This window comes from Artemia franciscana, chromosome 5 (assembly GCF_032884065.1).
Source record: "Artemia franciscana chromosome 5, ASM3288406v1, whole genome shotgun sequence".
NCBI classification, from domain to species: Eukaryota; Metazoa; Arthropoda; class Branchiopoda; order Anostraca; family Artemiidae; genus Artemia; species Artemia franciscana.
In genome coordinates this window covers 9,290,825-9,313,507 of record NC_088867.1, presented here as the reverse complement: position 1 = coordinate 9,313,507, position 22,683 = coordinate 9,290,825, and the positions used below count along the sequence as shown (strand labels likewise).

Here is a 22,683-nt window from a genome sequence, read left to right as displayed (position 1 = left end):
TAGATAGCAGGATGAGAAACACTAGTAGTGGAGTCTCTTGGCTTAAAAACTGTCACGGAAAAAGGCTGGAGCATTCCCCTGTAAGTACAAAGTATTCGATGAGATCAATGCTACAGAGGACACAATTAAGTTGCACTTTTAACACTATATTTCATAAGTAGCCCTTAATTGAAAAATTAGCAATAATGAGCATTTTTTATTTAAAAAAAGACAAAATAGATAATTCTTTCCGTCAGGAAATCTATAAAATTTGGTGATGATACACTGGTCTTTCGTAATTACCAAGGTTCCAATCTTTAGATCCTGGTACTACACGGGTTACAGAGGGTGTGACAATTCGATTTTGTACTGCATTATAAAGGATTAAATGCAGTGCTGGGGCGCGACTGACTTGAAACGTGGCACTTCTAAAAAAATGACACTGTTTTTGATCTTCGGGAATATAAAAAATGTGAAGTGATTGGGAACTCTTGATGTGATTCTTATGAACTTAAAAATTGACTTAAATTATACTAAAGAGTAACAATACTGGTAGAAGCATAATCCAGCAAGAAAGGTTTGGCCTTCTAAACCTTCATTTTCTCTATGCATGGCTTATTAAATCAAGATGTTGAAAAAACATTGGATCAATCTGAATATTAAGAGAGAAAAATCTGCATTTTATTAATACTTTTACTATCATACTACAATGACATTTCACTTCAATCAATAGGAAATATGGGAGGACAGCGTACTATTGAACTAAAACTAAATTTAGCATAATTACAAAAAATAAATCTAAGGTTATGTATGATTACCTATTGTTTTAGTTTTATTTTTAGTTTTAGAAAAGAATTATCTATCTAGTTTTAGAAATAAACCGTATCATAAGACATTTATATTCATCCAGGCTGTAAACGGTTGTGTTTGAGAAATATTAGAAACAGCTAAGGGTATTGAGTTGAAACTTTCAGAAAATATTGAAGTGGGTTTTGTTTCCAAACCACACATGCGCGCGCGTCGAAAAGCTCTAATTGTCTCCTCCAAAGGTTCTAACAAAAGTTAAATATCAAAGTCTCTGACTAGAGTGAATTAGATATCTGAAGCTCGTGGATACTTTTTAGTGATGCCTAACTAATGGTGCTTAAATTTTTGGGAGAAAAATAGTACTTTACTGCTGCTAGATAGTAAAGCTGAAAGTTTAAAATAACGTGATTTTTTTTTTCGCTTTGAATTGTACACTGGGCTATCAAATTGGCAAAGCGTATAGTTTTCTGCACTATCCATAATTTACCCCGCTACCTACCCCCACTTCATTCACCTACCCCCGCCCCTCAAGTCAAAATCAAATTTCAGAACCAAATTTACCAAAAATCTACATGAGGATAGGTGTGACCATTAATATAGAAGGATGAAGAAAAACGTACAATAGAAAGACAAAGCTTTTCTGTGCAAACATTCATGCACCTTTGTTATAAACGTATATATGCTCGCAGGGAAAGCTCTAACACCATGCACAGATGCTCCACCAGCCGTAAGTGGAGCTAATGAATTTTCTAAGTCTCTCGGCTATTATCCCCACTGTTTTGCAAACCAAGATTAAGATTCTGTGAAAATAAAATCAGGAAGAGGGTGGCAAAATTTGGAAAATCGTGACAATTTGGTGCCCCAATTTTTGAAGCTTTTTCTTAATTACAAACTCAACAAATTGTGGAAATGGTGCCTCGTCTCATCAGTGGCGTAATTTCATATAAATCCTAGAAGTGGAGGAGCAAAATTGGAGCTACTTTTCCCAAATCAAGTGAAAATGACAGTAAAAAATGCAAAAATAAGCCGTATAGTATTATAATGGCAAAAATATACTAAAGAAAGCTGAACCGTTTCTCCGGATGCTTGATTTATGCAGGTGTATCTTAGTTTTGACAAGGGTTTTTGCAGAAACTAAATTTCAGCTCTGAGGTAAACTGTAGTCTGGGGAAAGAACTGTGATATTGAGGCCACAGTTACTCCCCCCCCCCCTGTCCCATAGCAAATTAAGCTTCTGCGTCTTATCCCCTATATATTTAGCTTCTAGCTTTACTTGTATTCAAAGTCAAGTTCTTTGAATTGACAAAGCCTGAAAGAGCAAAACCACTGGGAAAAAATAGATTATTCTCCTATAACCTTCTCTTTTTCCTCCAAAATCAATCTATCAAATAAGTTTTATATAAGAGACAAAAGCTTAGGGCATGATCGTTCCAATTCAATATTGGAGCCGTTGTTGCCAGGCCATTTATCTTAACATGAAAGGGGTAATTTACATTATATGACTTGCGGTCCCATCGCTCTTATAATCTAGGATTTAGATGATTGATCCTTATTTCAGGACATAAGAGTTTTTCTTGATCCTATTGACTCTTACAACTTACAGAAAACATAAATTAATATTTTTTGTTTTGAAAACTAATATAAAATAGTGCTGTGGTCTAGCCCATTTTAAAGCCACGTCTTAATTGGTGCAGTATTTTACATGTTGGGTATTTGTGTGTGTATTTAATTTTTTTTTTACTCCAAATTGCAATACATTAACACTTTTTGGTCAGTGATTTTGTGGATACTAAATAAATTATTATTATGAATATTAATTGACAAATAACGAGAATGAAGATGCTTGATTTTTGGGCAATAGCGTAAAAAGACTAGCAGTGCTAATAAGCTAAAATAGACACACCGTGAACTAAACAAGAATGCCAAAAATATTATATTTTTTTAATTTGAGTCCTATTCTGTCTCTTGTTTTATTATTAGCTATAGTTTTCTTGTCATTTTTTATACAGTTTTCCATTGTTTTATCCTATTTTGTTGTGTGGATAACTGTTTGGCCTAGTTAGTCTTTATTTTTTCTCCATTGGTAGAAGTTTACTAATGTGAAGCTGAAATAGTTCTTCTGCTTTGAAGCCTATAGACTACAGCTTTTCAGATGTGTGTTTCTATCCAGTCAATCTTTTTTTTTATTATCTGTCGTTCTTTTTGTCTTTTTTCTCTATACATTTTTCCAAAGTTTTATGCTATTTTCTTTTGTGCTTTAGCTGTTTAGTTTAGTTGTTCTTTACTACTAACTACCCTATGCTGTTGCAAGACAAAATTATTCTTTAAAATACTATGTTAAACACCCAAGTGCTATTATATTCTGCTCACTCAAAGATAATTTAGTAAAACAACAAAAGAATTTTCATTAGAAAAGTGATAAGAGATAGCATGGATTTTTCACCTGCTTTTCCAAAGTTATGTTTTTTCCCACGAAGCATAATCAGAAACACTGGTAATGCAATCTCTTGGCCTTTAAAAACTGTCATGGGAAATATTGCAGTTCACTTATTTATCCTAGCACCCACCAACAGGTCCAGAATTGTTATATTTCCTGAAGGAGAGAAAGGTGTGGCCTTTTCTAATGCATTTATATCTAAGAAGATTAATCGAGTCCTTTAATAAGGCTGCAAATAAATGAGACGAGAATAAATCCTCTTCTAATCCTACTACAGATGAATTAAAACATCCTTGATTTTTGGGCAATAACGTAAATAAGCCCTCGATAATTTTTGTATACGCTTTCTAAATTTGTGTATAAGCTTAATTTTTGTATACGCTTTCTCCTCTATGAGCAGCCCGGAAGTAAATCCCGCAGACCCGCATATCCCGCATATCCCGACGTAAATCCCGCAGACGAGAGTAAATCCTCTCCTAATCGTACTACAGATGAATTAAAATATCCTTGATTTTTGGGCAACAGCTACTACTACTTCTACTAATAACTCACTGCAGCACCAAAACACCTGAGGCCAAGACAACTACGCAAGCTCCTCCTCCAACCTAATCTATTCAAGGCCTCCCTCTTTATACCCTCCCAGGAAGTTCCCATTTCCTTTAAATTTTTATTTATGACATCCTCCCAACACAGACAAGGACGACGTGCTTTCCTTGTAGCCCAGACGGTTGGCCAAAAAGGACAATCTTCGGCAATATGTCATCCTTAATTCGAAGAACGTGGTCTAGCCATCTCAACCTTTCTTTTATTATAGCCATAGAAAGTGGGATTGAACCACATTTTTCGTTCAACCTACTGTTTAAAATAAGGTCAGTCGGGTACCCAGAACAATCCGTAGGCAATTTCTCTGGAAAACGTCTAGTAAATTGTCATCTGCTTTTCGGAGCACCCATGCTTCACAGCCATATTTGACCACTGTCATCACTGTAGGTTCCAATATCCTAATCTTGGTTTGCAGACTTATCTTTCTATTCTTTCAAACTTTTTTTAATTGTGAAAAAAAAAACACCCTGAGCCTTAGCTATTCTACTTTCAACATCTTCACTGCTCCCACCGTCTTTACTGATAATACTACCAAGGTAAGTGAAGCTGCCAACCTGATCAATCTTTTCGTTAGCCAACGTCACCTTTTCATCTTCACTTATTCCTAGCCTTAGTGACTTAGTCTTCTTTACATTAATTTTCAAGCCTATTTTAGCACCCTAAACTCGCAAAACATCTAAAACTTCATTCATTTTGCTCACACTTTCATCTAATATGCTTAAATCATCAGCATAATCTAAGTCCAGAAGCATTTTTCCTTCCCATTTGTGGTATCCATTTGTGGTATCCTTCCATTCCGTGGTATCCAATTGCCTTTCCTGTGCTCCTTAAGACGATGTCCATCAAAATGATCCAAATAAAGGGGGATAGAACAGAACCCTGCTGAACTCCTGATTTAATACAGAACCACATGCTAACTTCATTTCCTACCTTAACCGCAGCCGTATTATTTTCCTACATAGCACAAATCACTTTTATGTAGTATTCTGGTATACCATGTATGGATAAGACTTTTGCTAACGCTCTTCTATCAACAGAATCGAAAGCTTGCTCATAATCAATAAGACTGAGAACCAAAGGTGTTTGACAACGAAGGGACTTCTCAATTATTAACCTAAGAGTGAAAACTTGGTCGACACATCCTCTACCTTTTCTAAAACCACACTGTTCTTTCCTTGAACCTTTGTTTACAGTATCTCTCAGTCTAAAAAGTATCATATTACTAAGTAATTTGCTACCTACAGAGACCAGACTAATGCCTCGACAATTACGACACTCACTCTTGTCACCTTTCTTATACAGTGGTTTAATTAATGTTTTCCTAAGATCATTAGCTACTTCCCCTTTTTCAAAAATCATATTCATAATCTTCAGTAGCTTATTCCTAACCTCAGAGCTACCATATTTAAGAAACTCATTTATCACACTATCAGCACCTAGAGCCTTATTATTTTTTAATCCTTTTAGTACTGTCACTAATTATTCCTCACTAAACAAATCTTCCTTCATATCCAAGGTATCACAAACTTTTCATTTTCATATATATCTTTTCCTGCAACTGTGTCTCGGTTTATTACATTCTCAAAATGGTCCACCCGTCTTTCTTTAACTTTTTCCTTATCACTAATTGCGGCCCCATTTCAATCTTTAACTGGTACTAGTCTAGATTGATTAATCCCTTTCAATTTATTAACATGCCAGTATAATATTTTACTATTATGCAGTCCAGCTGCATCTTCCAGATCCTCAGCAATTTTATCCATGGCCTCCACTTCACATCTCCTTAGTTCATATTTTAATGCATTTTAAAATAGCGACGAAGGCCACACTGCCTTTCCATAACAAACAAACACAAAGTAGAGACATTAGGGAAAATCCTTTTCAAGACAGTGGAAATTAGTTCTGTGGATATTTCAGCCCTATGTCCAAGGGCCGTCTTCAGCACAATACAAGAATAACAACAAGCTAGATTAGCTTTAAGAAATTGCATCTAATCATTTTGTTCTCTTAGTTTGAATGAGCTTATATTCTCATTTCATTCTTTTCGCCAGTCCTGGTTGAACTTCGTTGAAGTAAGGATGCTAGGGCTAATTTTTTAAAAAAAGTTTTAAAAAGTGTTTTAATTATTTAGTTTTAATTCTCACAATTTGATGTAAGTTCATTTATATATATATATATATATATATATATATATATATATATATATATATATATATATATATATATATATATATATATATATATAGTTCCTCTCTTATTCTTATATTGTGCTGAAGACGGCCCTTGGACATAGGGCCGAAATACCCACAGAACTAATTTCCACTGTCTTGAAAAGATTTTCCCTATTGTCTCTACTTTGTATTTGTCTGTTAATGCTTTCTCCACTTTCTTTACATTTCTTTTGTTTTCATTCGACCTTTCACTCAGATAATTCTTGTACAAACTCCTTCTACTCTCTATTAAATCTAAAGCCTTTTCACTAATATTCCTAGTTGCAGTCTTAGCACTCTTTCCTAAGGCACCATCAGCAACTTCACAAATTGTTTTTCTAAAATTATTCCATCCGTCTTCCACATTGTCAAATTTTAAACTCTCAAGTTTAGTATTCAACTGTTCCTGGAAGTTTTTTCCCAAATTTCCATCCTGGAGTCTACCAACATCATAACATTCCGAGAGGTAGTTACCTTTCCAAAATTTCAGCTTTAAATTTACCTTAGACACTACTAGATGGTGATCTTTACTTTTATCATCAATAACAGCACTCCTATACACCCTAGTATCTTGCATTGATCCTGCTAGTCTTCGGTTTACAATAACATAATCAATAAGGTTTGCTGTCTTACCATCACGTGAATGGGCCATATGTAACCAATCAACTTATGGGCTATTTTGTGACCAAACACCATATTTTTAATAACTAGGTTGTTATACCTACAAAATTGCAAAAGTCTATAGCCATTACTGTTTTTTTATCCTAAACAAAATTTACTTAGACTAAGATACCATCCATCCCTATTTCTAATAACCTGGGTGTTAAAATCTCCTAGCAAAAACACCATATTTGTACCTTATACCCTGTCTATTTGCTCCTGTAACTGTAAGTAAAATTCATCTGAGTCACTAGTATTTTCATCAGTTGGTTCAACTAGGGCATATACTACTATAACTGATACCCTGAACTTTTTAGCCATAAAATGATCAATTAATGTTCTATTATTAATACCCTGTCTATATGCCCCATCCTTCCTGCCCGAGTAAACAAATTCTATGTCACCTAATTTAACACTTCCTATCCCTGGGATATGAGTTTCTGAAACTCCTAATAAATTCAGTTCAAACCGTCTTAATTCGTCAGTCAAAATGTCGATGCGATAGTCATTTTTTTAACGTCGTAACAATCCGAGTTCCAATTTTCATGTTCTTTAAATCTCTGAAATTTTTTGGGCCTCAGGAAAAGCAATGATCACGGATACCAGTCCAAGACAGAGACCAACATATCTTCTCAAGTCTAAACCGAAGCGCTTAAGCCTGCTTAGAACTGGACAGCAAGAAGTCCCTGGGACCTCCAGTAAATTGGAGGCTTTGTGCAATCCTGGGCCCATCTTGGTCAGAACATGGTTTTCAGCACTTGGCGATGCTCTTTTACCAACAAGAGTCGAAATCTTGCACAGGCAGTCCCAAGCGTATTACCTCCGACTCATTATATATTTATAATGAAAAGAGAAATCACCAATGCAACAGCACAAACACATGAAAAAGGGAAGACAGAAGGAGAAAAGGAAGACTATTTTCCTACATTAGTGATTAATATAGATCAGCACTTGAATGAGGCCTTAAACCTACTCATCCATCGCTTACAAATATGCTACGAAGAGGCAGCCCATAGTAGATAAATTAGCTAGGAAGAGGTTTTTCCGCCCGAAAACGCCCAGCAAAATAAACTAAGCCCAGAAAAATATCCAAAAATCAGAATCCCGTACGAGTGCTATGTTGTTTACTAGCCTATAATTTCCTCAAGGGGCGCCACTCCTCAAGTGGGAAAAGTTGACCGCAAGTTTCCAAATCTTGCAGGTACCCTGAAAGGGTCGAGGCAGCTCTTTAAACAAGCCGTTGTCCATAGATCTGGATCTTACGCCCTGCCACAGTTGTCTTCCTATAGAGGATCCTCCCACGATGGTGTTCAGCATCACCATGCAATTTAACCCATTACCGGGAGAAGTTTTGTAACTCATGGGACGTGTGGACACGCCAGTGGGCCCTGTTGAGTGTACATTTGAGGGGCCTTCTTCCTCCTCCACCAGTATTTATGACCCCAGGAGAGGGTGCCCCAGTTTCTATTATGGACCCCCAAAGACAAGGTCCTTCTTGGTCTGTGCCTCCTATGGAGGTACTATACATATTTGTAGGGCATTCCCCTATCTGTTGTCCTCTACCAAAACTCAGCATGATTATCTAATAAATAACTAACTAATGCAACTAATAAATAGTTGCAGTAAATTGCAACATTACTTTTAATTTAGACTATAAAGTAAAGGATAAAGATAACACATACAAGCTCTGTTCTCCTCTGCCAAAACCTAGCTCGCAAACTAATCATTAACTAACTAATGCAACTAATTAATAGTTTTAATAAATTGCAACTTTCCTTTTAATTTATAACCTAAAATAAAGAAAAAAGAAAACACAAAAAAGCTCTATTGTCCTCTACCAAAACCTAGCATGTTAACTAATAATTAACTAATAAATAGCCAATTTGGCCTGATTGAAACACCTCACAGGCCGCACCTTATTATTATTTTATTTAAGAATTAACGACGCTTCTTGACTACTAAGGTCCCTGCGTTGGCCCTGCAGTACATTCCTGCAGCGTGATTCGATCTCTGGGTCACGTATTACCAAGCTAAGGTCAAATCCACTGCGCCACCACAGGACAGCCACACCTTATGAAAAAACACCATAGAGAATTTAAATTAAGAAGAATACTTATTAGAAACAATGCTAGCAATACAGAAGTAAACCTAAATAGCTAATTTGGCCTCTTTAAAACATAATATGAAAAAAACTTCGTTTTCTTAAAGAGTTAAAGAGGCTGCGTCCCAAAGTCGAACCTTAAAACGTACAGGAATTAGAAGAGGCAGTCGGGGGGCTGCCGCCCACCAAACCCCCAGCTTTTAAAGACTCTTTTGTACAGGTTTTTGTTTTTTTGCTAACCCCCCGCTCTTGGCTTCGGAAAGGCCCTCTTTTAATTAACAAAAAATTGAAATGAATGAATAATGGAATAACTTCGAAAAATGTTAAACACAAGAGGACAGGAGAACCATTGCGCCGAAACTAGTAATTAGTAACAATGAAGTCCCCCCACAAAAAAAACCTGTACAAAAGAGTCTTTAAAAGCTGGGGGTTTGGGGGGCGGCAGCCCCCCAACTGCCTCTTCTAATTCCTGTACGTTTTAAGGTTCGACTTTGGGACGCAGCCTCTTTAACTCTTTAAGAAAACGAAGTTTTTTTCATATTATTTCTGTACGTTTTTCTACAATCCATGGTGGATGTAATTTAATAATTCCTGTACTGCTCGTACAGGAATTAGGAGAGGAAACCCCCCCCCCCGCTTTTAAATCATTGTATAAAATAGAAAAAAATAGATAGAATGACCGAAATGTTTCTTTTGCTCATAAGAAGCTAATATTCTGTTATTTCTCAAATGATAAGCTGTCCAGGTGTTATCAAAATTTTTTTGATGTTGTGAAAAAAAACCGCCCGTAAGGGACTTGAACCCTTGACCCGAGGATTAAAAGTCTCACGCTCTACCAACTGAGCTAATAACTTGCATGTGTGTAAATATAACTTCTCAATAGCTTTTAAAAATTTCAAATTAACATGGGCTCTTATGGAAAGAAATCCGTTAATTAAATAGCTAATGGGTGGTTTCTGGAAAACAGGGAAGGAGTTATCGGATCAAGCTGAAATTTCGCGGATAAGCTCCTGGGCCGTAGGGGACCTTAACTTGTGAATTTCAGCCCGATCGGACAACGTTAAAAGGGGTGGGGGGGGGGGGGGTTGGAGGGTCGAAACTTTCGGGGGGTTAAGATTTTCCTACGAAACTTTCATGGGCACTTACTCGGAGAATTCCGCATCGAATGAGTCTTCGTACACCCAGATCCGATGTCGGATGTGACCTGTAGGCGTCTAGAAAAAAAAAGTAAATGAATTTTAAGTGGCTATGCGTGGTTTCTGGAAAACAGGGAAGGAGTTATCGGATCAAGCTGAAATTTCGCGGATAAGCTCCTGGGCCCTAGGGGACCTTAACTTGTGAATTTCAGCCCGATCGGACAACGTTAAAGGGGGGCTTGGGTTGACAGGTCGAAACTTTCGGCCAGATTTTCCCCATGAAGAAAAAGTTGGAGGGGGATGAAATTTTGCAGGTTTCTTAGTTGGAGCTCGGGCTACGAAATGCATCCCTCCCCATCCGACCACTGGAACCGAAGATCGCTTAACATTGTCGTGTGTCGCCTCTTTATAGAGGCACGAGTGTGCCTCCTTGATCTCACAAGCAATACCTTATAAAAAACACCTTTGAGAATTTAAATTAAGAAGAATAATTATTAGAAACAATACTAGTAATACATAAGTAGACCTAAATAGCCAATTTGGCCTGTTTTGCCAACAAGACCCTCGATAATTTTTGTATACGCTTTCTAAATTCTGTATAAGCTTATTTTTTGTGTACGCTTTCTCTTCTATGAGCAGCCCTCTCTTATATATGATTATCAATAAGAATATAGCATCTTCTAATCCTACTGCAGATGAATTAAAAAATCATTGATTTTTGGGCAATACCGTAAATAAGACCCCCGATAATTTTTGTACATGATTTTTGAAGTATAGGAGCAGCTCTTATATATAATTTTTAGCTTTGTATCAATGTCGTAAGGTCTATGACTCGGAAACTTCTTTGCATGATATTTTCTTCTATATTGATCTAAGGCTTATTTGCTAACACTCCTTACTTTTTTCTACTTAACGCCTTAAGCCATCTTCTGCTTCTTTGCAAACTATTTTTTTTTTAATATTCGCATTAATTTCCACCATGACCGAATTCTTAAACTACATATTAAAATGTTCTTTGAATTGTCCTTTTCAATCTTCAGCCTGGTGTCTCTTGTCCTGGGAAGCAGTTATTCTTCCATAATTTTACATTTAAATCATCTCTAGATACTAATAATTTGTGACCCTCACTTTTAACATTAATAACAGTCCTACAATCTTGCCCAGTCTCCTAAATCGAATCTGCCGTTACTAAAAACGTAAGTCTTTTTACCATAGAGAAACAGAGGACTACCTGTAAAAAATCGTATAAATGAAAAACTTTTCGTTGTTTTTACTGGCTTTAAACTTCACACTGCAGAACCAATCAGATAGAGCTTAGTTTTTCACTCTTTCTTCGAATTTAAAATATTGCTCAGGAACAAATCAAGTTTTCAAAAGATAGAGTGACCTCTTTCTGACATACGCTTCAGGAATAATGGAATTGGCTAACAAATATGCGTCAGAGACGTATAGCTACGAAATGAAACCACACTTTTAACCACGGAATTATACTGAAATCTTATCTCTTATTCTCTTTGGTCTTACCATTATTATGCAAATTAATTAGTTGCTTTGAAACCAAATGTCGTATGGGTTGTAACTAAATTATTCTTGCGAAAAAATTTATACAAAAAATCGCAAAGAAGAGAGAAAAGAGGACAATAACTGCCAGTGAAAAACAGAAGAAAACTTTATACAATTATTCCGGTTGAGACCTCTGGTCAACCATCCTCAGTGCAGAATAGTAAAAAAAAATGCAAATAAAAGTTCAAAAAACAATATAAAAACCAAACCTCGAAATGTAAACTGATACTAAAATAAAACCCTTTTGAAGTAACGATAAAAGGGTAACTGAATAAAAATACAATAAACAAATTGAATAAACAAAATTGTAATCTATTAGCATTGCTATTTCGTTCTCCCTCACCGAAATGGCCTGAGTTACAATACACACCATCCCTATTTGTACCAACCAGAGGCATAACTCCAGCATTTTTATTGGGGGCCAAGAGGGGTCCATATCCAGAGGGTCAAGGAGCACAGGCTATATAATTTTTTCCTCCAACTATTGGGGGACAACTGCACCCTGCCACTGGTATCAACATAACACTAAAGTTCATTCATCAAGCTGCCATATTTTCACCTGTGACTTTCTTCTTCCTCTGTTACCAATTCACTAACACCGAATTATCATTTCAGAAGTTAATTCATATTTTTATTAAGTTTCTGTTTGTTACTAAAATTGCTGAAATATTGTTTACTGAAATGTTACCCTGCCTTCTGAGATATTTTTTTATAATACCTTTTTATATTAAAGGTCCCTGGGTGCAAATCAGAGCAGTTGTTCAATTTCACTTGTCCACCAGTGAGCGAGGAAATGGGCTTTCTTCGAGTAGCCAACCCACGGGACTGTAGAACCTATTATGTATGCCTTCCTAACCGATCAGCTCGTCTTTTGTCCTGCCCCGGTGGCACTGTGTTCAGTCCTGTGAATGCTGTCTGTGATGCACCCCAGAGGGTACCTGGATGGTAAGATCCCTTTGTGTTTCTTCATACACCATTTAACTTTTCTCTTGCTGAGTTCTTTCGATATCACAATGTCTTTTCGTAACATGTTGAGTACTTTTCGTAACATAAGTGAGTTCCACTGAAAGATATAGACTGAGTCAATGATCGAAACACTCAATGAGGCAAATTGCTGGTTTTTTTTCACTTGATAGAATTAGCTTTAGATATATGCAGAAGGAAAAACTGATTCAAAAGTTTGAGGATTTGTAACATACGAAACACTCAAAATCTAAATTTATCTAGTCTCTCGTGACGTTTTCTTAAGTTAAATCACTTGACTGACTTCAACATTTTTACATGGATGAGTAAATTTTATAAGAACCCCATGTTTAATGCCATAAGATGAAAAAACTGTTGGCGGATCTTTATTCTTTTTTGCCATATCAAGCGAAAGAAAGAAACAACGAAAAAATGAAATATTTTATCTATTGCAATCAATTTGATGTTTAAGAAGCTTGACATGTTTAAAGTATGCAAAAAAGCGTAGTCTTTATACTAGTGAAATACCTCTAGACTATAAATTGTTCAGCTTGATTCTGTGAAGCAATTTGTTAACATATGCAACATTCAGCAAAGGATGTGCACACAACTAAGGATCTGAATGGTTTTTCAGTTTTCTCTTCTTTTTAGTATGGATGCTTATATAAATGATAACAGTTGCTAGCAAAAGATTACAAGCTGTTATCGGTAAGTTTTTAAAAATAGCAAAAAGAGCGAGATTTATATGAGCTTTTTTTCTAGGGGGGGGGGGTCAAGCACCAAAAATGGATTTATTGGAAACAATCCCAAGATTTCCTATTACCTTCTGGTATCTCCAGGGGAAAGGGGTAATTTGTCAAAAAGTTGAAAGCATATGATTTGTTATCAGCGTAAGAATAAAAAATCATTTTATTCGGCCCAGGGCCCCTAGCCCTCTCCCCTGAATAGGGGCTCATCTAGAAAGGTTAAAGGTTTGGACCCCCCCCCCCAAAAAAAAACATTTTGTCCAATTTGTAAAAACGTAACAAAAGTGCATATAGAAAATGTTTGATGCGTTTTCTTTAAGTTTATTGTCCTCCTCCCCTGAAAAAAAGCCTGGCTACGGCCTACCCATTAAAGAATTATGTGTACATTCCGGGGCTTCTCTAATTAATAAACTTATTTCCATTATTTTCTAGAATTTTCATGAAATTCGTTTAGTTTGATTTTTCTTGAGTTCACAATCCGGCTAGGGAATAAAAATTCCTGTGTATCTGCGTAGAAAAAATAACTTTAAGGGACAACAGTTTCAAATTCTCTTACACGAAAATTGTTAGTATTAACAATATAATCACTTTATCCATTGGTTTTGGCTATCGAGCTTAGCTATTAGCCTTGCTAATAACAAAACACTATTATGCTAATAATCTTCTGCCAATAAACCCATAAAAGATCAAAAACTTACTAAACAGATGTTAATATACAAAATATGGTATAGTTTACTAATAAAAATAACTAATATTAGGTAAATGTAGTATTTAATGTGATTGTTTAGTAAAAAAAAACACATGACCGTGCTTGCTAGTATCAAGCATTAAGCACAAGTATTAGGTAAATGAATTGTTCAATTTAGGTGTTTTCTGACGATCACTGATGTAAGTTAATTGTATTTGTGCTTTTCATTTCTGGTGCACGTGACTATGTTTCCTAATATTAAGTATTAAGCACTAGTATTAGGTAAAAGAAGTGTTTAATTTAAGTATTTTTCAACTGATGATGATTATGTAAAAGCTTTAAATTATTTTACTTAACCTCTTGTTTTTCAAATACCTCTTGTTTTCCAAATCTGGAAGAATTCTCCGTTTGTCTCTGTAATGCCTATTTCAGTTCATTTTCTCCAGCTGGATGGTATTAGAAGAAACACTTTAAGTTGAAAGAACACCAAGCATTAGTGATGCGGATTAGATCGTGTCTTGAATTAACTGTTCCAAAATTGAGTTATTGTGCGGATTAGTCGGGGCTTTCGAAGTATCATGAAAACAATTTTAAGAATGAAGGAACAGAATTTGAAGAATCTAAGATATCGTTTAAAGGAATTGTTTGTAACTTTACTCTCTAGTTTACTTCTTGAGTGGATTATGATAAAATTGAAAAAATCTTGCAGACCTGAGAAATTCTACTCAGAATTATGCAGTAAGAAATCGTGTTTATTTAGTGTATTTTACTTTTATTTAGAATGCAGTCGTTTAAGTAATGCGTTAAGCCTAATTACTGTTAAAAGACCTCTCAAAACTTTCAAATAACAATGGAAAATGAAGTAACGCTCGAAACGAACAGAAATTAACATAGGCTTTACACAAAAAACTCTTCCGAATAATATATATCGAACAGATTTACAATTTAATATAAAATCAATATTAAGGAGGAAAAATACAGCTCCTACTTTAACATTATTTTTCCTTCTTTCTTTATCAATAAAAGTATAATGTTAGTCTAATATACGTTGAATCTTCAGTCGATGTTTTCTTCCTTTCAAAATGCATGGGAATTCAATTGGCTAAGCAAAGCTTCCTATTTAAGAAATCTTTTTTATTTCCAGTAAAGCTAAAGTGAAACTTGTCTTTTATGGGACTTCAGGGGAGTGACAACACAACGCTTATTAAGGGTAACTTAATATAACCCTTCTTTTGTTAACAAATAAAGCCTGTATTCAAGCTTTAAGAAATAACTATGAGAAATACATACCATTGATGCTGGGGTTCCCTGAAAAACCTTTATCTGCTTCTTCTCTGTGCTTATCTGAACTGAAGACCCATGAAGATTTTGAATTCTGAAGATTTGTTGCTTATCTTTTGGGGATTATTGGTGATTCTTTGATGTAAATGATCTCTACTCGGACTCTAGGTTAGACCAACCCTTGGGAATTCAATTTTTGAAGAAATTTTGATATTAATGGCCCTTTGTCGTAATCAATACAAAGCTATGGCTTTGATATCCATTGATGCCTGATGTATGTAGGGTTGGATGGTGGCAGGTCTAGAAAACGTTGTTTGCTTCTTCCCTGGGGTATACCAGACTTGTGAACTTCAGGAAATTTTTGAACTATGAAGATGAATATTTTGTTTTTTGGGGATTACGGGGAGGTATTGGTGAAGTTTTTCCCACTTCTGCCCAAGGGTTAGACTAATTCTGGACACTTGTTTGGTTGAAAAAATTCGCAATTCTCAATTGTATCAGAAATGCATCAGTTTTTTTTTTTTTTTTTTTTTTTTTTTTTTTTTTTTTTTTTTTTTTTTTTTTTTATTTATTTATTTATTTAATGGAGCATGTTTCTAGAATTAACCGAGGTGAAACCTGCTGAGCCATTATGAAATGTTAAATAATGACATTAATTTATGTGGAAGAATATTCATAGGCAAGCTCATCTTAATTGTATACATTATCTATTCTCAACATTGTTTAGGTGGTCCCTTTCGTGGAGCCACTGGGTTGTCGTGGTGTCCATTCAGGGTTGTACCGAGGAGTGGGGTTCTACTGGGTTTGAAGACCCCCCTCCTTCCTAAATTTTTTTGAATCGTAGAAAAGTAACAGAATGTATAAATTACATTTTTTGATACATTCTGTCAAATTTTTTTAACCCTCTCCCACCGTATGCAATCCAGGATACGGCCCTGGGTAAGTTGATCGGTGTTATTAAATATACCATTTTTTTTTTACAGGTAAATAGTTAAATTATCCCTGGAATTTTGCAATATTTATTGTGATTAGGAAAGGATTGTTTCATCCGTAGGTCATTGACTACAAAAATTAAATCAATCATAATGTTGCTTGTCTTTGTGCTTCCAATGGTACGAAAAGTTTTCGTGGGTTAACATTTTTTTATTTTTTCTAGCTCTGAACAAAGGCGTCAATTGATAAAAATTGAGGATGGGTAAAAATTATTTTTATAATTCTCCCTGAAAAGGAATTGTTTAAAATGCAGAGGAGCGATAGGCAAATCTAGGCAGGGGAAAATAATTCTCCTGCCTCCTCTAATTGACTCCGCTCCTTTTAAGGTAAAGCATTCTGCTTTTGTTTTTAAAATTTACCATTAAAATGTATAGTGACATCTTAGCACAAATCATTTTTCTTAAGCAATCAACATACTACACTTAATAACAAATCAAGCTTTAAAGACATTCAATAATAAAAACAATTCTTTATTTTCGGTTCTCTCATTTTTTTTTCTTTTTCTTTTTTTTGCAAGCTAAAGCTCTCAGAGAGTCAGTTGATAGAGCCTATACTCGATCAAAAGTTAATTGCTTTCTAATATGTGTATTTACCGATATCATTTAGAAGTAGTTAAATGCCTTAGTATTTGATAAGAGCAGATACAAAAAAAATGGATTTAGCTCTTTTCATTCTATAGATTTTTTTCAACCATACAGGAACTGTCATCTGGAATAATGACCGAGCCAAAATTTCCTCTGATAAAAATGGATTGTTAACTATGTTGCAACGATTCAAATATCACCTTTAAACTTCAAACCAAATTGGCAGGTCGATTAAAAACAATATGTACCAACTGTATGCAAATTTCTTACGATTCTATCACTGGAATCTTCTTGTTTCTTAAAAATTAGTTGCAACCCCTCATAGTTCTGAAACTTTACTTATAATTTTCAGACATAAGTCTCAAAGCTTAAAATTGGGAAGGTAGCCCCCTTCCCTGTATACTTTTCTGATTCTATGACATATAAATACATTTATTCAATAAAATTAACGCAGTAATTAAAAATAGATAAAAAAATAAGACCTGATAGTAATTTATAGACAGCTTCACCAACAAATACAAAATTTTCATAATTAGCTAATACGCAGAGTATCATTTCCAGCATTTTATTATTTTAACTGAGAATAAATATGGAGCGTGGGGTGAAAGGAAATTTTGATGTAATAATGGACCAAAATCATGACAATCAAGTTTTTTCAATGGATCTGAATCAAAATCTTAAATTTTCAAGATTCTTAAAACAATTCCACAATATAATCAAGTTTTATAATAAAAAATAATATATTTTCTTATCTGTAGAAGCTAGTAAAAATTTAGAATCGGAATTCAGATTCTGATTTCCAAAACGTTCTAGATTCCTTGACAGTAAGTCGTTAGCTCTATAATTTCGAAACTAAAATTGTCGAGGAAGTATTGCCTCGTATTTGCTCGAATAGCGGAGTAATCAAACTTTGATTGCCGGACTTAAGTCTCAAAGCTCTTCCTCGGAGCAGAGAATCATTATATAAAACAACTTGAGATGTTCTGTCGAGCTACATCATCCTGGGAATTGAATGCTGGAATTGCTTAGAAACATTTATTGCTATTGGAAATCTCCTGATAGTTATCTCTTTCTTTTTGTCAACCAAGACTCAATGGCTAAATAAATAAATTTTATTACTTTCCTTGAGCACATCGATAAATAACAAGATTTTTCTACAGAAAAGACTTAACTTTAGTAGACTATCCATTTCCAACAAATTAAAAATGTAAAAATAATAATAGGAAAAAGCTTACAAAATGAATTTGGAAAATCATTATACCCTCATGATTAAAACAATTCAGATTATATTAAATTAATTGGGTTTCTATACGGTGGCATTTACCTAGAAAGTCTCAATACAAAATTGGATTGAATACTTTTGGGGTTCTACGGTACATTACATTAATTATGAAAAAAAAATTGTTCAACAATTAATAGAATTAGTCTTGGTTCCCTTGAATATTTTTACGACACTCCCTTGCTCCTGAATTGATCGGAGATTAATGCATTGGAGACAATTCTTTCTTTATTTAATGAACAGTAGCGTTTTTCCTCTGATTTTAATGTATTTTACCTTTGGAATTTATTGGAATTTTTCATTTTTAACTACTCTCGCTAACCACAAAGTGAGTTTAAAATAAATTGATGTAGAAATATTAGTAAACTTTGCCAACAATTTTGCCAATTATCAAATCTTTTTTCAGTGAAACTTACTATGGAATTCCTGCTCCACCGAGTGCACCCATGACAAGTGATGGAACTCAGTTTCCTCGATCAACTGGCGGGACCATTGATGAAAAAGGAGACCCGGTAGAAGGCCAAGCTCCTTTTGCAATACCACCGGGCGTTCTATCTTTCCTTCTTGAAAGTGCTGGACAAAATCCATTTCTAGATAGCGACAATGAGATTCCATTTGCAGTAGCATCTGACTTATTCTAGTTCTCAATGCATTATTTGGTTTGTTTTATATTCTTATTATTTTTGTTTGAAGGATTTTTATTAGTTAATAAGATTTATATTTCTAAATGTTTATGTTATTTTTTGAGGCATGGATTATAGTCCTATTAATTTATTGTTGATCTACTGAAAGTCTTGTCAGTTATATTGTTATCACGGTTAGTAAGATACTAAGTTATTCTTACCACTGTAAGAATGTATAGCCCTTACAACCTAAAACAATTTTACAAAAAAAACAAAAAACATTGTACTTAATCAAAGGTACAGCCGTGACATTTTACGTATTTTTCATAAATGTAGTGGTAACGCTCAAAATATTGAAACCGGCACCTTCTTGCACCTTCGGCACCTTATGTGTTCAGAGCAAAATCAACAGTAGCCTCATACAAGTCTGTGTAATGTATTAGATTATGGAACTCTTAACATATTTCGCTTGTGTGAAGGAAAATAAGCTTTTATATCGGGGAAATTGCCACTTAATCTTTTTTAACCAAAATACTTGTAAGAACCATGCTTAATTACACATAAGAAATCCACCCGAGTCTCCCTCACACAAGGATTCCAAATTTGCCATTGAAGGGGGAAAATGAGGGTGGAATTGATTTTTGTGTTGAACAAAAATGTTGTGCTATAAGTACTTTTGAGTTTAAATAACCGTGTTCTATCAAATCAACTATGACGAATCCGAATCTGCCATCAGAAATCCAGTTTTCTGTACTGCAGTATTAATTTTTACCTTCATGGAATGGTGGGAGGGGTAAAGTATGCAGATCATTATCTAACGGACTCCTGTGGCTAAGGGATTATATAAAATAAAGTACTGTATTGTTAAATACGAGGTCAAAAACAGTTTTTTCACTATTTACCTGATTTTTGCCTCAAAAGGGCCTGTAATATGAGGGGTTCCTAAGCATAAGATCTTGAAAACCGTTTCTTGAAAACAGGATGCTTCTTTACAATCAAAGCAGGTGAAGCTGCAGCGCAAACTGTCCCGACGGCAGCTTCATCTGAGAGACTCGCACCCACTGATGCAGTGGCACTGCACCATCTTCATCAGATTTTCCGGTGCTGTTGAACCAATTGTCATAATGGGAAGATACGTATTCCGTGACAAAAGTAGGGCTCAGCCCTACTCTTCGGTCAATAGTGAATAAGACATGTCTTACTTTACTTAGCTTACTAAGGACTTCCCACACCGGTCGGAGCGTAAGGCGACAACGATGCCTCATCATGCTGACTTCTCCAGCGTCTTTTGTCAAAGTTCATTAAGGGTTGTTCTTGAGATCGCTGCGTTTTTTTATAGGTATCGTCCAAGTGTAGCCTTCTGTCGTCCGGGCCGTCCAACTCCTGGAGGAGTCCAACACCAAAAATCATGAGGTAGATGATTGTTGCCCATTTTAGCCATATGTCCCCAATATCACCACCGACTTCTAATGACTTCGTCAATAACGAGTGGCTGTTTTGTCGTCTCTCTAATGAATGAGTTAGTATTTTTGTCCATCCAGTTTATTCTGAGAATCCTTCAAAGACAATTATTTTCAAAACTTTGGATCCTTTTCTCTAGTTGTTTCGTCTGTGCCCACCTTTCAGGACCATACATGAGTACTGACAAGACATTACTATTGAAGATCCTATTGAAGAGTTTCAGCTTCAAAGAGAAAGTATCACTTCTCCATACGTTTCTTAACTTAACAAAGGTGCTTTCTGCACACGTATAGCGTAGCAACGTCATGCCCAGGGCTGGCATTGGCTCTCACTAAACTCCCAAGATATCTAAACATTTCTACCTCTTCAATTTCCTTTGCTTTAACTGTCAGTGGCTCAGCAGATAGTTTATTCACATTATTGGGCATGATTTTCGTCTTTTACGTGCTTATTGCCAAACCTGTTCGTTCACCTAATTTCGAGAGCTCGTTTATGTTGTATTATCGTTATGATAATACACGATATGTTGATATCGTGTATCGTGATATCGTGTATATGTTGACGATATGTTGTATTGACGATATAAATATAAATATTGACGTATGACGATATAAACGATATGTTGTATTATCGTTTATGTATTGTTGTAATACCTCTTTTAAGTGAGAAAGGAGTTTTATATCGTTTGTGATCTTTGCATCAAATAAGGTGCGATTTTTATTCAACTGGATCCCACCAATGAAATTGCACGTCCACAGGATAGAATAAATAACCACTGTAAACAGTACTGAGGACAGAATCCAGCCCTGTCGAACGCCTGAGTTGACTTTGAACCACTCAGTCGAGCCCCAATCATCAGTTCAAACAGCACACATTGATTCATCTTATAATGCCATTATAATTCTGACAGTTTTATCAGGGCCATAGTAGTGCAATACTTTTCACAGTGAATCTCTACAGACTGAGTCGAAAGCCTTCAAGAAATTGATGAAATCAATTATGATATCAGTCTGTCATTCATTTGATTCTTCAATAAGTATTCTAAGACTAAAGATCAAGTCAGCACATAAGCTACTTGGTCGGAAGCCATGCTGTTTGATCATTCTTTCGGTTTTGGGGACGAACTCAAGCATAGACTTCTTTGATTTCCTGCTCACTGCCAAGGCAACGCTAGCTTCATGCTTCTTTTCTGTGCCAGAAAAGAAAACCTCACAGTCATCAATAGATCCAATACCTCTCAATCTAGCTTCAGATAAAGCCCCTATGTCAACATTATATGTTTGAAGTGTTCTTATAATACCTTCTATGCGACCACGTTGTGCATCAGGCTTCACAGTACGAATCCTCATTTTCATTTCTGAAAATGATCCTCATTTTCTGGCTTGGAACAGGCTTCTCACCAAAACCCAGAAATGCAAGGATCCTCAGAGGCGGAGTTAAAGACAGACATGTAGAACACAGACACGTCATCCCTCTTAATTATTCGCAAATCACTCCCGTAAAGTTGTAAGTTATGGCAACCAAAGTCTGCGGAATCCACTCTGCTTTTTTTTCAATCAATCAATGTTTATTAATTAAAATTAAAAATATATAAAACAAAATTATGCCCCAACAAAGAGCAGAGCTCGTAAGGCTGGGGCAGTACAAATGCCTAGAAAAAAACACTGTGTCTCGTCATACTAGTAATTCCAAAAGGAGAGAAAAAAAAAACTAAGACAAAAAAACATACAAGGTAGGAGATAATAGAGGAGGCCACCCCAGCGTGAGAACACCACGTTGAAATACATACTAAAATATATTATTAATCAATCCCAACACCCAGCCAAAGAACTATTTTTGAAATATGTTTTTTCAAGGAAAATCGATTTGTGAAACTTCGGAACATTTCTACTAAGTCAGGTTTATTTACAAAATGAGGAATCCGGTAACTGGTTGAGAATATAGCTCTTTCTGATTTTATTGGCTTGAAAGAAAATATTTGGACTTGCCCTTGCATTTATAGCTAGCATTGTAAATACTTGCACCCAAACATCGTTCAGGGTCTTCTCATCACTTTTCCTTTGTATATGCGGAACAAATCTTTCTCCCCAGCTTCGGCACTTCCCGATGGTTGGATCCTGGTGCCATGGCGATATTGTAAGCTTGCTTAAAAACCACATCTTTAAGTGACAAAGAAATCACAACTGGTTTCTCTAAGCCATGAAGTCTAGATATTGTATCGCATCAAGACATTACGTTGCAAACAAATAGATCATAGAGTTAATTCTTGATCCTATTATGTCGTATAATTGTTTGTTACTGCCATGCGTGTCTCTTTGCACAAAGATGTCAAGTGTATCAACCTTGCCAGGGTACAGCAGAAGGACTAATAGGTAGGTATCGTTCCCAATCAAAGTGGTCGACAAAGTTTCAACACAACTTACAGCAGTTTTTGCAACTTAGGCATCGGAATCATCCTGAGCATGTTGAACTTTACATCCTGAGTTCACCAGCCTCTCAGTATTTAGGTCGATGAAACGATGTTTATTTTTGGTACTTCTCAAAAATTCATCCTTACTTTTGCCGATCT

At 35.5% G+C, this 22,683-nt stretch overlaps 1 protein-coding gene across 3 annotated transcripts in view; it reads left to right on the top strand.

The window, feature by feature from the left end:
- The window catches only part of LOC136026960 (uncharacterized), a 167,858-nt gene extending 149,098 nt beyond the window's left edge, over nucleotides 1-18,760 (top strand). For 2 of the 3 annotated variants that reach the window (XM_065703820.1, XM_065703819.1), the window contains exons 7-8: nucleotides 12,230-12,441; nucleotides 18,437-18,760. In XM_065703820.1, coding sequence (XP_065559892.1) covers nucleotides 12,230-12,441; nucleotides 18,437-18,671 — 447 coding nt within the window. In that variant the 3' untranslated portion in view covers nucleotides 18,672-18,760. The remainder of the gene's footprint in view (nucleotides 1-12,229; nucleotides 12,442-18,436) is intronic. The other variant, XM_065703821.1, reaches the window with a different exon arrangement.
- Nucleotides 18,761-22,683: the final 3,923 nt, after the last annotated feature.